The 13091-nt window shown below is 39.8% G+C and overlaps 1 protein-coding gene across 3 annotated transcripts in view; it reads left to right on the forward strand.

Annotated features, from left to right (window-relative positions):
* GAPVD1 (GTPase activating protein and VPS9 domains 1) overlaps nucleotides 1-13091 on the forward strand; it is a 63944-nt gene that overhangs the window by 34437 nt on the left and 16416 nt on the right. For 2 of the 3 annotated variants that reach the window (XM_052648064.1, XM_052648065.1), the window contains exons 10-17: nucleotides 400-573; nucleotides 2392-2532; nucleotides 4049-4183; nucleotides 4688-4807; nucleotides 8900-8977; nucleotides 9106-9479; nucleotides 11128-11215; nucleotides 12207-12287. In XM_052648064.1, coding sequence (XP_052504024.1) covers nucleotides 400-573; nucleotides 2392-2532; nucleotides 4049-4183; nucleotides 4688-4807; nucleotides 8900-8977; nucleotides 9106-9479; nucleotides 11128-11215; nucleotides 12207-12287 — 1191 coding nt within the window. The remainder of the gene's footprint in view (nucleotides 1-399; nucleotides 574-2391; nucleotides 2533-4048; nucleotides 4184-4687; nucleotides 4808-8899; nucleotides 8978-9105; nucleotides 9480-11127; nucleotides 11216-12206; nucleotides 12288-13091) is intronic. The other variant, XM_052648066.1, reaches the window with a different exon arrangement.

Below are 13091 nucleotides of genomic sequence, written 5' to 3' on the forward strand. Positions count from 1 at the left end.
AGCAGATGTTTGTAAGATCTCTTGAGGCCTAACCTCGCAACTGGCACACTTCCTCTTTATCCTTTTGAACAAAGCAAGTTACCAGGCCTGTCCAAATTCGAAGAAGGGGGCATATATCCCAATTCTTGAACAGTGTCACACTACAGAGGACGGGGAGACAGCTGATTATATCAATTGCCCCAGTTAACTGACCAGAAAGGGGAGGACATATGTTGAGCTTGGCTCGGACAGTGATAGAGTACATCCATGTGGGAATAATTCCGTGTTTTGGTACTGTGTGCTGAATGTTCGTGTTCAAATATATAACTTGGAGTTCAAAGACACAAAGTTCTTTAAAGTTGATTTTAAAAATGGTAGCTATGCTGTGATTTTTAAAGTGCTTAATTTTGCTTTTGCTAGCTACCACGCAGGATAATCTTGATGATAAGCTCCGGAAATTTGAAATCCGTGACATGATGGGACTGACAGATGACAGGGATATATCAGAAACAGTGAGTGAGACATGGAGTACAGATGTCTTAGGAAGTGATTTTGACCCTAACATTGATGAAGATCGCTTGCAAGAAATCGCAGGTAACTGCTGGTGAATGTCTCTGGAAGATTGCTGTTCAGTTATTCGTATCCACCCACCCTTCATGGGAGGGAGCTTCCGTGCTCTAACACGGTGTGTATGTTAATAACTGGAAAACTGAGATAATTGTATGTGACAAGGCATTTGTGTATTTTTTTTCTCTTTACTGAAATATAGGTAGTGTTTTCTCTGTCTGCATTTAAGGGTTCTTCCCCACACAAAAAAGAAGAACCAATCTTTTGAATTATCTTCTTGTCAATTCTTGTTTGCAGAGCCTAGGATATGTTCTTAGTCTATGATTAGCATATTCTTCTTTTGAAATGAAACACTTTGCCTTAAAGTGAAAATTCGTATAGGTTATAGCTGTAAAGCCTTTCAGAGTAATATGATATTGAGATTCTCTAAAACCTGAATTCACTTCTGGTTTAATTCAGCTCCAAAGAAGGAGCAGTTTTCTTTTCCTGGTTTTCTAGTATCAAGTTTAGCGAGATACAGTTTCCATATGTTAAAGTTACCTTTTTAAGAATCCTGTTCTGTCCCTTCTGAAAGAGTCACACAGTCTTGTAATCACCGTCTTTATTTTCTTCTTAAATCATGGACCATTTCAAACAAATACAGGAGAGAACCGTACACTGAGCACCATTACCCATCACCCAGATGCAACAATTATACATACACACCTGGCCAGTTTGTTTCATCTCTTCTCCCACCTTTTTATCCCCTCTCCTGATTATGTGATTATGTTTAGGCGTGTTCCAGACATTATTTTATTTGTAATTATTTCATGACATATGTTTCTTTTATTTAAAAAATTTTAAATTTTATATCAGGGTATAGTTGATTTACAATGTTGTGTTAGTTGTGATTCAAGTTACACATATACATCTGTCTACTCTTTTCTAGATTCTTTTCCTATGTAGATTATTACAGAACATTGAGCAGAGTTCCCTGTGCTATATGATAGGTCCCTAATGACCATATATTCCGTATATGGTAGTGTACATATGTCAATCTCAAGCTCTTAATTTATCCATCCCTGCCCCCCATCTTTTCCCCTTGGTAACTGTGACGTGTCTTTAAAAGGTAATTTTTGCCAGTAACCTTTTTCTAAAAGTTCTTCATCTACTGAAATAGAATTTTATTAGGTTTAATCAGAAATAGTGGAGCGTTCTGAATTTGACTATTTTTAACACAGATGTACAACAGTGTTTAATCTTTCTGTTTGTATTTTTAAGAAGTATAAATAGATTTCTCAATTGGCTTTGCATTATTTTGTTCCAGATGTCAAAGTGATTTTTTTCCCTGTAGGTGAGCTGTATTTGGGCAATAAGCTGTATTTGCAGTTGAATGAATGCTACAAAGGAGATGTGTATTTTCCTGCAAATACACTTTATTGCTCTGAATATGTGGCTAATGTGCCAGAAAAAAACATTTGGCCAGTATAATTTTCTGTGGTTAAATGTCTCTGAGTGTTTTTAATCCCTTAAGGACTATAATTATTAGAGAAGTGCTGAGGACACACAAAATTTGCTGAAAAACAAGAGTGAAAGCTCGTTGCAATGATGTGACCTAATGAACTGTGTTTTCTCAGTGGAGACCAAGGTGAATAATAGGAAACTGATTGAAAAGGCATTTGTGCTATTGTGACCCAAGTGGGAAATTTGTGTTTTTAGTGGTTTTATTGATCAAAATTACTCTTACCTTGGCTTTTTTCTTGTGAGTAGAGAGATTTTGTTAGCTTAGTGTTTGCCCTTTCTCCTTTATCACTGCTCTTTCCCTGAGGATCTTTGTTAACCCTTTGCTCCCCGTTGGTTATGCAGGTGCAGCAGCAGAGAACATGTTAGGCAGTTTACTGTGCCTGCCAGGTTCAGGGTCCGTGCTTCTTGACCCCTGCACTGGTTCTACCATATCAGAGACAACAAGCGAAGCTTGGAGTGTAGAGGTATTGCCAAGTGACTCAGGTTAGTATGCTGTCATTGTTTGCTTTTTGATTTGCACAGAAGTTTTAAATGTAAGGCATCCTAATTTCTATATTATGTATACCTTTTGTCAGATATATGTTTGACAAGTATGAGGCAATAACATTGTTAAAAACTTCAAATGGTAAATTAGTTTAGGATGTTTTGTGTCCATCAAGAAAAAATGTAGTGTTGGATGGCAGAGGCTAAGATAACAGGTGCTTTCTGACTTGGTTCAGTTATCTTCAAAGCAATTGTTAGTAACTTATCAGGGTTCTACGTGGAACATTGAGTTCAGTGTCTCCCACTAACTTACTGCAAGAGAAGAATAGCAGCACAGCTTGAACCTGGTAATAAGCATGTTTAGATTTGGAGAATTTAACCCAAAAATACTGAATGTATTTTTGAAATGCATTGAAATTGAGACTCTGGAATCCCAAAGAAAGAAAGTGAAGTTGCTCAGTCGTATCTGACTCTTTGCGACCCCATGGACTGTAGCCTACCAGGCTTCTCCATCCATGGGATTTTCCAGGCAAGAATACTGGAGTGGGTTACCATTTCCTTCTCCAGGGGATCTTCCTGACCCAGGGATCGAACCTGGGTCTCTCGCATTGGAGGCAGGCGCTTTAACCTCTAAGCCACCAGGGAAGCCCAAGGGTTATTATAAATGTGGCGGTGGTTTAGTTGCTCAGTTGTGTCCAACTCTTGCAGCCTCATGGACTGTAGCCTGCTAGGTGTATTTTGTACTTTCTTTTATGTATTGCATTTCTGCTTTTTTTCTGCTTATGAATTTAAATCCTTGTCTTCAACTAAATATCAACTACCAGGATGCAAATATAAGCAACTAGGTATCTGAATTATATTCTGTTTCATCTGCTTGGCTCAAAAATATGAAGTGATTTTGATATGTGTTTTTTAACCTTACCACATTCAGACATGCTAACCTGTCCATAAGGAGATGGTAGGATTAGCTCACTGCCAAACATCCGTGAAAGTGAAGTCTCTCAGTCGTATCCGACTCTTAGTGACCCCATGGACTGTAGCCTACCAGGCTCCTCTGTCCATGGGGTTTTCCAGGCAAGACTACTGGAGTGGGCTGCCATTTCTTTCTCCAGGGGATCTTCCCAACCCAGGGATCGAACGCGGGTCTCCCGCATTGCAGACAGGCGCTTTACCATCGGAGCCACCATAGGAATTATTTTTTAGAAAGTGGTTGATTTAATGGCAAGCTCGCCTGTATTCTTTAGTTCACTTTTAACCAGAAGAAAGAATACTCTGAGATTAGTGATCTGGAAGCAGAGTTTTCATCTGTGTACAGTGAACTGGCCTTATCGGGATAAAAACCACAACCTTGACTTCTTTAACACTTGATCTAACTGGCTTCGCTAACTGGCCCAGACTTGGAGGTCTGTTTGCACTGAGTCCATTCATGCCCCAGTAGCTTTCTTCATCTGGGTCACAAAAGCTGAAACTGTGATGTGTCGCAGAATCACTAATGTGGTACCTCACTTCTGCTTAGAGGCCCCAGATCTAAAGCAGGAAGAGCGACTGCAGGAACTGGAGAGCTGCTCTGGACTGGGTAGCACATCTGATGATACGGATGTCAGGGAGGTCAGTTCCCGCCCCAGCACACCAGGCCTCAGTGTTGTGTCGGGTATGTCTGTCTTGTTTCAGGGAATAGGGGCTTGAAGGTGTGTTCCCACTTCCCCCTTTATAAAGTCAATAGCAAAGATATATATTTCGTTTAAGATCTGAGCAACTCCCAGGAAACAGTTATTTCTACGGGATCTGACACTATGAGAAGTTACTATGTGCCTTTATAGAACTTGTCAGAGTAGTTGATAGACAGTCTGTGTGTGTTCCCTCTATAACTATCTGTTCTTGGTAGCCTCTGGCACTGTATTTAGCTGTCGTGGGGTAATTCTGATTATGTTGTGCAAATCAAGGTAAATATATTTAAGCAATAGTACAAGAAAGGGTATAATACCAAACAACTCCCTTGTAAAGAACTGGGACACAAAAAAATGTGAGACTATATACATTTCTCCAAACTTCATATACTTTTTGTGTGGTTATTTTGTTGTTCTTGCTCTTTATTTTTTTTACCATATATATATATATATATATATATATTTTTTTTTTTTTTTTTTTTCTGAAGGTATAAGTGCAACTTCTGAGGATATTCCCAATAAGATTGAAGATCTGAGATCTGAATGCAGCTCTGATTTTGGGGGTAAAGATTCTGTCACTAGTCCAGACATGGATGAAGTCACCCATGGTAAGAAGGGGAAATGAGAATGACTTTTATTAATAGAAATGATCACATCCATGACTGAAACTGTCCACCTTAACACATTGCTGATGGTGATATCCATTGCTATACATCTTTGGGGCGTTATGTGTATAAGGCCTTAAAATAAGGTTCACATGCTAAATTTCATTCAGTTAATCCACTGTAGGAATCAGTCATAAGGAAACAATTGATGTATGGAGAAAGTCTTATGCACCAAGATACTCTTCATAATATTTATATTGGTAGAAAACTTAAAACAACCTAAGAACTGAAAAATAGAATGGCTAAGTGAATTTTGAAGTAACCACTTATTAGAACTTGCACAGCTGTTTTTTAAATACTTTAAAGAATATGAAATAATTTGGAGAAATACCTAGAACATAATATCACTTGGAAATTTTGTTAAAGCATTTTATATATAACATAATAAAATGTAAAAAAAAAAAAACAAAACGTATCCTAAAGAAAGCACTGGGAAGAAGTACCAGAGTGCTAGTAAGTAGTGATTTTATATACTGTGTAATGGTGTTTTTTTTTTTTAATTTATTTTTTAATTGAAGGATAATTGCTTTACAGGATTTTGGTACTGGGTTTTGAAGTACTTTTATTTTTACATTTTTGTTTATTCTAAAGCCAGGTTTCTTACCCTCAACACTGTGAACATTTTGAGTCAGGTGATTCTTTGTTGTGGGGGCCTATCCTATGCATTGTAGGATGTTTAGCAGCATCTCTGGCCTCTGTTGGAAGCATACCATCCCCTTCTTGTGCAGTCGTGACAACCAAAAGTGAAAGTTGCTCCGTCATGTCTGACTCTTTGTGACCCTGTGGACTATATAGTCCATGGAATTCTCCAGGCTAGAATACTGGAGTGGGTACCCTTTCCCTTCTCCAGGGCATCTTCCCAACCCAGGGATTGAACCCAGGTCTCCCGCATTTCAGGCGGATTCTTTACCAGCTGATCCACAAGGGAAACACAAGAATACTGGAGTAGGTAGCCTATCCCTTCTCTGGCAGATCTTCCTAACCCAGGAATTGAACCGGGATCTCCTGCATTGCAGGCGGCTTCTTTACCAACTGAGCTATCGGGGAACAACCAGAAATCATTGCCAAATGATCACTTCGGTGGGACAGTAAGCCCCAGTTGAGAACCACTGTTCTAAACCAGCAGTTTTCAGAGTGTAGTGTCCATGGCCCACTGAGGTCCCTCATGACCTCTCGAGGGGTTGGGGAGGTATGAGGTCAAAACTGTTTTCATATAATAAAAGGTTATTGTCCTTTGTACCGTACTGATGTTGTACTGATAGTGTGCAAGCAAAGATGGGTAAATTTGCCGAGGCCTTTAGGAGAAAGCAGGACAGCAGGACCAGGCTACCAATCACTGTATTCTTCTCTCAGAGTTAAAAAAAATTATGAATGTGTTTGATAAAGCAGTAAAAATTATTTTTATATCTCAACCCTTGGTATAAAATTATTTTTATATCTCCACACATCTGTCTAATATTCTGAAGACACAGGCAGTATCCCTAATGGATTTCTGCTGTATTCTGAAATATGATGATGTGTCTAAGGAAAAGCTTATATGATTGAGTTATGAGCTGAAGTAGCTGGGTTTATTTTTGTTTTTTTTCCTTGTTTGCTTTTTCATGAAGCATTGTTTTTACTTGACAGAATGATAAGCTGTAGTTATTGGTACTTGGGTATTTGGCAGACATTTCTTGAAAATTAACAAAATGAGCCTGTTATTTCAAGGAAAACAATTGACAGGGTAGAGTCTGTTGCCAGTGATAAAATTCAGGCTTTCAGAGAGAAATCAGAATTTTGGAAAGCTTTGTGTCTACCTCCATGAGTATGACAGATTACTGCTATTTAAAAACTTTTCTGGTGAGATTGGTGGTGATACTTGAGAGCATCATTTTTTCTGGATATTATATGATGAATGGTGTCAACATTTCAAAGATCTGCATTTATCTAGTTGAACCAATATTTTCCAGATGACCAACACATGATGTTACCAAATCATGCTTGGGTAAAAGATTCCTTCAAAGTGTAAGACAGACCACTTGAATTTTAATGTAACAGTACAAAAAAGTTCATTGGTCTGGTTTCAGCTTCCAAATTGTAGCTAACCTTTAAAAAATAGTTACTACTGCCAAGGTTTGGTATAGTATTCGAAGAGTAATATCCACAGTTTCCTGAAAAGGCTGTTAAAATATTATCTCCTTCCTACTTGCATATCTGTGTGTGATCAGGTTTTCCTTATATACTTCAGCCACAACAGCACAGTGCAACGGATGGAAAGCAGAAGCAGATATGAGAATTTAGGTGTGTTCTATGAAGGAATTTGCAAAAATGTGAAAGTGTCACTCTTCTGGCTTTTTATTTTGGAAAATATAGTTACTTTTCACCTAAAAAGGTTATTTGTGTTACCATTTAATGAGTGTATTCAATTGAATTAATATGTATAACATTTTAATATAAAATTTATTAAAAGTTTAAATTTTTTATTTATATGTTCTTTTCAGTTTTCATTGCTAGTATGGTTAACTATCATTAGACATAACCAACCTTATATGAGATATATAAAATATCTTATGTATCTTATATCTTATATTAATTATATTAGATATATATAACCTTATATATAAGTAAGGTTTTAGGGTTAAGAAATTTTAAGGGACTTTCCTGGCAGCCCAGTGATTAAGACTCCACACTTCCACTGTCAGGTATGTGGGTTGGAACCTGGTTGGAGAGCTAAGATACCACATGCTGTGCGGTGCAGCCAAAATATAAAAAAAATAATTAAAGAAATTAAGCATGTTTTAACTTCCCTGGTGGCTCAGACGGTAAAGTGTCTGTCTACAATGCGGGAGACCTGGGTTCGAGCCCTGGGTTGGGAAGATCCCCTGGAGAAGGAAATGGCAATCCACTCCAGTACCGTTGCCTGGAAACTCCCATGGACAGAGGAGCCTGGTACGCTGCAATCTATGGGTCGCAAAGAGTTGGACACGACTGAGCGACTTCACTTCACTTCACTTAAGCATGTTTTACGTGACCTAAGACCAAAATCTTGAGAACTGATCATTCTAAGCTATCTTTCCTAATGATAAACTATTTCTGTAATTTTTAGAAAGGAAAGTAATTATAAGACAGAACAAAAGGAAAATCACATGGAAAAATCATACTATCATTATCAAAAAAGAACTCAGACTCAGAAGGTTTAGAGCATCAGTTTCTTTCCTGTATTTGTAAGTTTTAGTCTCTGCATTCTTATGTGATTTAATAGTCTCTTGTTTTGATTGTTTAGACATGTGCTTAGAGGGGGCTTCCTAGGTGGCACAGGCATCAAGAATCTGCCTGCCAGTGCAGGATATGCAAGAGACGTGGGTTCGATCCCTGGGGTGGGAGATCCTCTAGACTAGGAAATGGCAACCTGTTCCAGTATTCTTGCCTGGAAAATTCCATGGACAGAGGAGCCTGGTGGGCTACAGTCCATGGGGTCGCAAAGAGTCGGACATAACTGAGCGAGCTCTCATGCTCAGAGGAATCATCTTTTACTCTGTGGCTTTAAAGTAACGTATTCTAGAAGTTCAAGTTTGTTTTGTGGTATAAAGTAGCTTGACTCACTTTTGTTATGAGTTCTCTTTTGCTGAGAACAATAGTGAATTTCAAGTTTTAGAACTTTTAATTTATGCTCCTTCTGTAGGTAGTATTGTCTTTGTTTTTATAGGTGAAGGCAAAGTGGACTCAGGAAACTTATAACATTCTGAAAGTTTTGATGATTTTCATCTTCTGGCTCTGCTCTTTGCAATAATCACAATATAACTTGGCCATTAAAAGTAATAGGCATATGGGTACTAGACCACTTAAACATAATTGAAATCCATGTATGTAGATAAAAACCTAAAGTGAATCTGATGTGATCAGAATACTGTTGATTAGACTGTTTTTTCTGGTATGCCCCTCAAGTTCTGACTGGTCAAAAAGGAAGACTGTGGAAGAGAGAGCCTTTTCCGCTGTGTGGAGGCTGCCTGAGTCGTGCCTTCTGACCCGATCACACCATCTGCCCCTGTCTTTCAGGTGCCCACCAGCTGACCTCGCCTCCGTCTCAGTCAGAGTCTCTGCTTGCCATGTTTGACCCACTGTCTTCGCATGAAGGTAAAGTAGTCAGGTGAACTTTCTGGCCCCTGTTTTATCACGGCCAGAAGAGCAAAACTACAACCCCTTCGTTCATGCCTTTTGGGACCAGCTGTGTCTCAGCTGAGAACGTTTTTCCTGTGTTGCAGGGGGAGCTTCTGCTGTGGTAAGGCCGAAGGTTCACTATGCCAGGCCGTCGCACCCACCCCCAGACCCCCCGATCCTGGAAGGGGCTGTGGGAGGAAACGAGGCCAGGTTGCCTACCTTCGGTTCCCATATCCTGACTCCAGCTGAGATGGAGGCGTTTAAGCAAAGGCACTCGTACCCTGAGAGATTAGTTCGCAGCAGGAGCTCCGACGTCGTGTCTTCTGTCCGGCGCCCGATGAGCGACCCCAGCTGGAACCGACGCCCAGGGAATGAAGAGCGAGAACTCCCTCCAGCCGCAGCCATTGGTGCTACTTCTTTGGTGGCTGCGCCTCACTCTTCATCTTCATCCCCGAGTAAGGACTCTTCAAGAGGAGAGGTACGGGACACAGGCCATGCCGAAGAACTTGCTCCTTACGCGCAGCTACAGTTAGTGTTCCATCTGCCTCGTTCTCTTGATACCTGAAATTAATGCGGAATATATACATCTAGGGTGAAGGAGGGACAGTAGTCATGTCTAAAGGTGGTTTGTCAGTCTGGTATGTCCAGCACCTTAACCCACTAAAAAAATCCCTCTATTTTGGTTTTGTAGTATCTTGCATTTTTATGATACTTTTAACTTTTCTACAAGTGATTTTGTATCTCATTTAAACCTCACAGTTTCCTTCAGAGATGGATAGAGGAACTGCTTTTTTTCCTTTTCCAAAAAGTTATTATTTTTAATCTTTTAGCACTCACAGAGTTACTAAAAAAAGTTGGAATGAGACACAAAGAGCCTCCCTCCCCCAGCCTTGTGAGACTCAGGTGCCAACCCAATGCTCCAGTGCGTATCTCTCTGTCTTTCTATGTAGAGAAGCATTTCCAGTTCAAGAACAGCAGAATTCATGTCTCTCATTCTGTGTTTGCAATTCCCTTCTCCAACCGTGAGAAGCCTGCTTTCATGATTCTTCATGTAGGTACTTAATTGATGAGTCTCCCTGTATGTAATGAATATCCCACCCCCACCACTGAACCCTCCCTGGGTGCCTTCATTTCCCTTCTTAGGTTGTGATATCCCATTCACGTGGATGCCCTCAGAGAAGGTTTTTTTAGTTCCAGTTTTGTCGATGAAAAAACAGAAATAAAATGATTTGTCTTAGGTCATATCGTAGATTAGTAAAGGAATTATAGTCTCTGCCTTCTGACATGTTGTCTTAATGATAACCCATAATTGATGATCAAAGTAGCAGCTTTGCCGTTGGTCACATCTAGCTTTGAGCAGCGGTGCCACATCCAGTCTGTATAACTTTGGGGAAGGTGGGGAGATAACCTTTTTTAGCCCCATATTTCTCATCTATAAAGAGGGGTTAGTAATAATATTTTTATCTCCTGAGACTAAATATTCTTGTTAAGCCCTTTTGCTGCCCTGGTAGCTCAGACAGTAAAGAATGTATCTGCAATGCAGGAGACCCAGGTTTGATCCCTGGGTTGGGAATATACCCTGGAGGAGGGTATGGCAACCCACTCCAGGATTCTTGCCTGGAGAATCCCATGGACAGAGGAGCCTTGCAGGCTATGGTCCATGGGGTTGCAAAGAGTCAGACACGACTGAAGCCACTTAGCACCCACAAGGCTACTGTGAAGTTTAAATGAGGTAATACATGTTTTTCATTCAGTGTTTGGCACACAGTACATACTTAGTTTTATTATTAACACTACTGCTACCGTCTCTCCAAATCTCTAGATTTTATCTGCATTGCATTTAGTCATCCCTTATGAGTATTTATTGAGTGCCTACTCTATGCTGGACTCATTACCCTTTTGGCTTGCTAACAGTAGTGAGATAATGCCTACCCTCAAGTAATCAATCAGTCTAATGCTTGAAAGGTATACGTCTGTGTTCCAGAAGCTGCCTGTACCACAATAAGAACAGTTGTGCTTTGAAGACAAATGAGTGGTTTTTGTATTTCACAGAATAACTAAAATCCTTTTCATGGTAATCTATCCTGCTGTCCAACTACAAATAAAACATCAAACTTTTTCTACAGACTGAAGAACGCAAAGATAGCGATGATGAGAAATCAGACAGGAACAGACCTTGGTGGAGAAAGCGTTTTGTTTCTGCCATGCCCAAAGGTAATTTTATAAGATATCAGAATGCAATAATAGCAACAAGAAGCAAAGCCCCCAAATCTCTTTCAGAGAGCTAAAATTTCAACTCCTATGGGAGGTTCTCACAGGGCCTAAGTTTCATGCCGTTTTGAGGTTATAGAAAATGCTTTCACTCAGGTGAATGCTAAGGTACAGCTTTAGAAGTGATAGTTCCTATTCTTTGCAGGAAGTGGCAGTGGTTTCATAAATGAAAGTCAGGCAGGTCACAGTTGTTTAAACATTATATTCCATTGAAGTTAAACATGTAGGACTTTTGACATATGTATTGCTAATAATTACTGCAGGAAAAAGGGATGCTATTAATGAACATTGAAAATTCATTCTTTACATTCTTGGAATAAACTTAAGCTTCTTATGTTTATAATCATTGAGGATGATAATACCCTGAATATTAGTGTTTATTCTGGAAGGCAGTTGTGTAGCATTGTTCGCTTTTTTGTGTGAATAGCCTGGCATCATTCCAGTAGGTATTGAAATCTGAGTTGGCAAAAGCATCTCTTCTAGGAAGGAGAGATTATCCAGGACTAAAGGGAGGGGTCTTCTTCTGAAGGCCTCTTCTTGGCACTGTGGTGCTCAGGAGCTGAGGAGCGCTGCTTTCACGCCAGACTCAAGCCCACTAGAGGAGGAGAGAATGAGGCTCAGAGCTTTGAATGTGTTGTGTTTTTTTGAGCAGAGGTTAAGAGGCAGTGGTTTTGATTCAATCCCAATAGATTCCTGTTAAATCCTTCTTCCTGTGGCAGATGACCTCAAAGCAGATTCTGAAAACTTCTTTAAGAACCTTCAGTGCTATGTTAAGAATGATAATCAGTGGACACTCGGGATTTCTTAGCTTTTAAACTTTTCACCTTCCTTCCACTTAGAAATGTTGGCACACCAGTTAACTCCAGAATGACTGCTGTCTGCCGAGTAGTGCAGTATGTTATATGTCACACTACTGACTTTATTTAATTTCCAGCTCCTATACCATTTAGAAAGAAAGAAAAACAAGAAAAAGACAAAGATGATCTGGGGCCTGACAGATTCTCAACACTCACAGGTTTGTAGACCCATGGACTTCCTGGCTCCTTCATTCCCAGAGCACATATTTCATAACACTTTCTCTTGGGTGCCATAAACGTTGCCTTTTTAGACGAGTGTGTCTGTGTGTGTACAGTGGGGAGTATGTTCTTCATAGCTCTGTGGTTTCCAGTTGGCGGCCACAGTGAGCTCTTCCTACAGACCGCCACCACCATCATCATCCTCATTGTCATAACTTCCGTTTATGATGAGGTCCCTGACCCTGAGCCTCTGGGCCTGCCCTAGCACCCGACATCTTAGTGGGATGATGACCTCCCATGCCTTTGAGGAAAGTGTGGTGACGGTTTTAGTGCTGTGCATGCCATATCTTTGGATCACTGACAGTAGTTTCCTCTGACGTTGATCGTAGAAGTCTCAGTTTATTTCTGTCTGTAGTTCTTGATTATTCAGGATCACTGAAATTCTGTTTTACCTAATCGTTTCCTTTTTTCCCTGAGAAGTGTTCAAACAACATCAGTAGATTTGTAAACTTGACCAATTTTTTTACAGCTTGAATCATTTTAACATTGTTATCTGACCCAAGGAATATATAACTAGGGGTTGGGTTCTTACCTCATGCAGCGTTTGTATTTCTGCAGCTTCTTTTTGGCATATTATGAATGAACACCCTGAAAGGAAAACGTATGAGAGGTAGTATTGACAACCCAACCATGAACTTGGTAGCTGTGTACTGTCTCCAGTGACTGCAGAGCATCTGGAGGAAATTAATTTCTCATCTCTCTTTTTCTTATGTTGGTTTTAAATTATGTTATCCTACTCAGGT

The sequence above is a fragment of the Budorcas taxicolor genome, chromosome 11, assembly GCF_023091745.1.
Source record: "Budorcas taxicolor isolate Tak-1 chromosome 11, Takin1.1, whole genome shotgun sequence".
Taxonomy (NCBI): Eukaryota; Metazoa; Chordata; class Mammalia; order Artiodactyla; family Bovidae; genus Budorcas; species Budorcas taxicolor.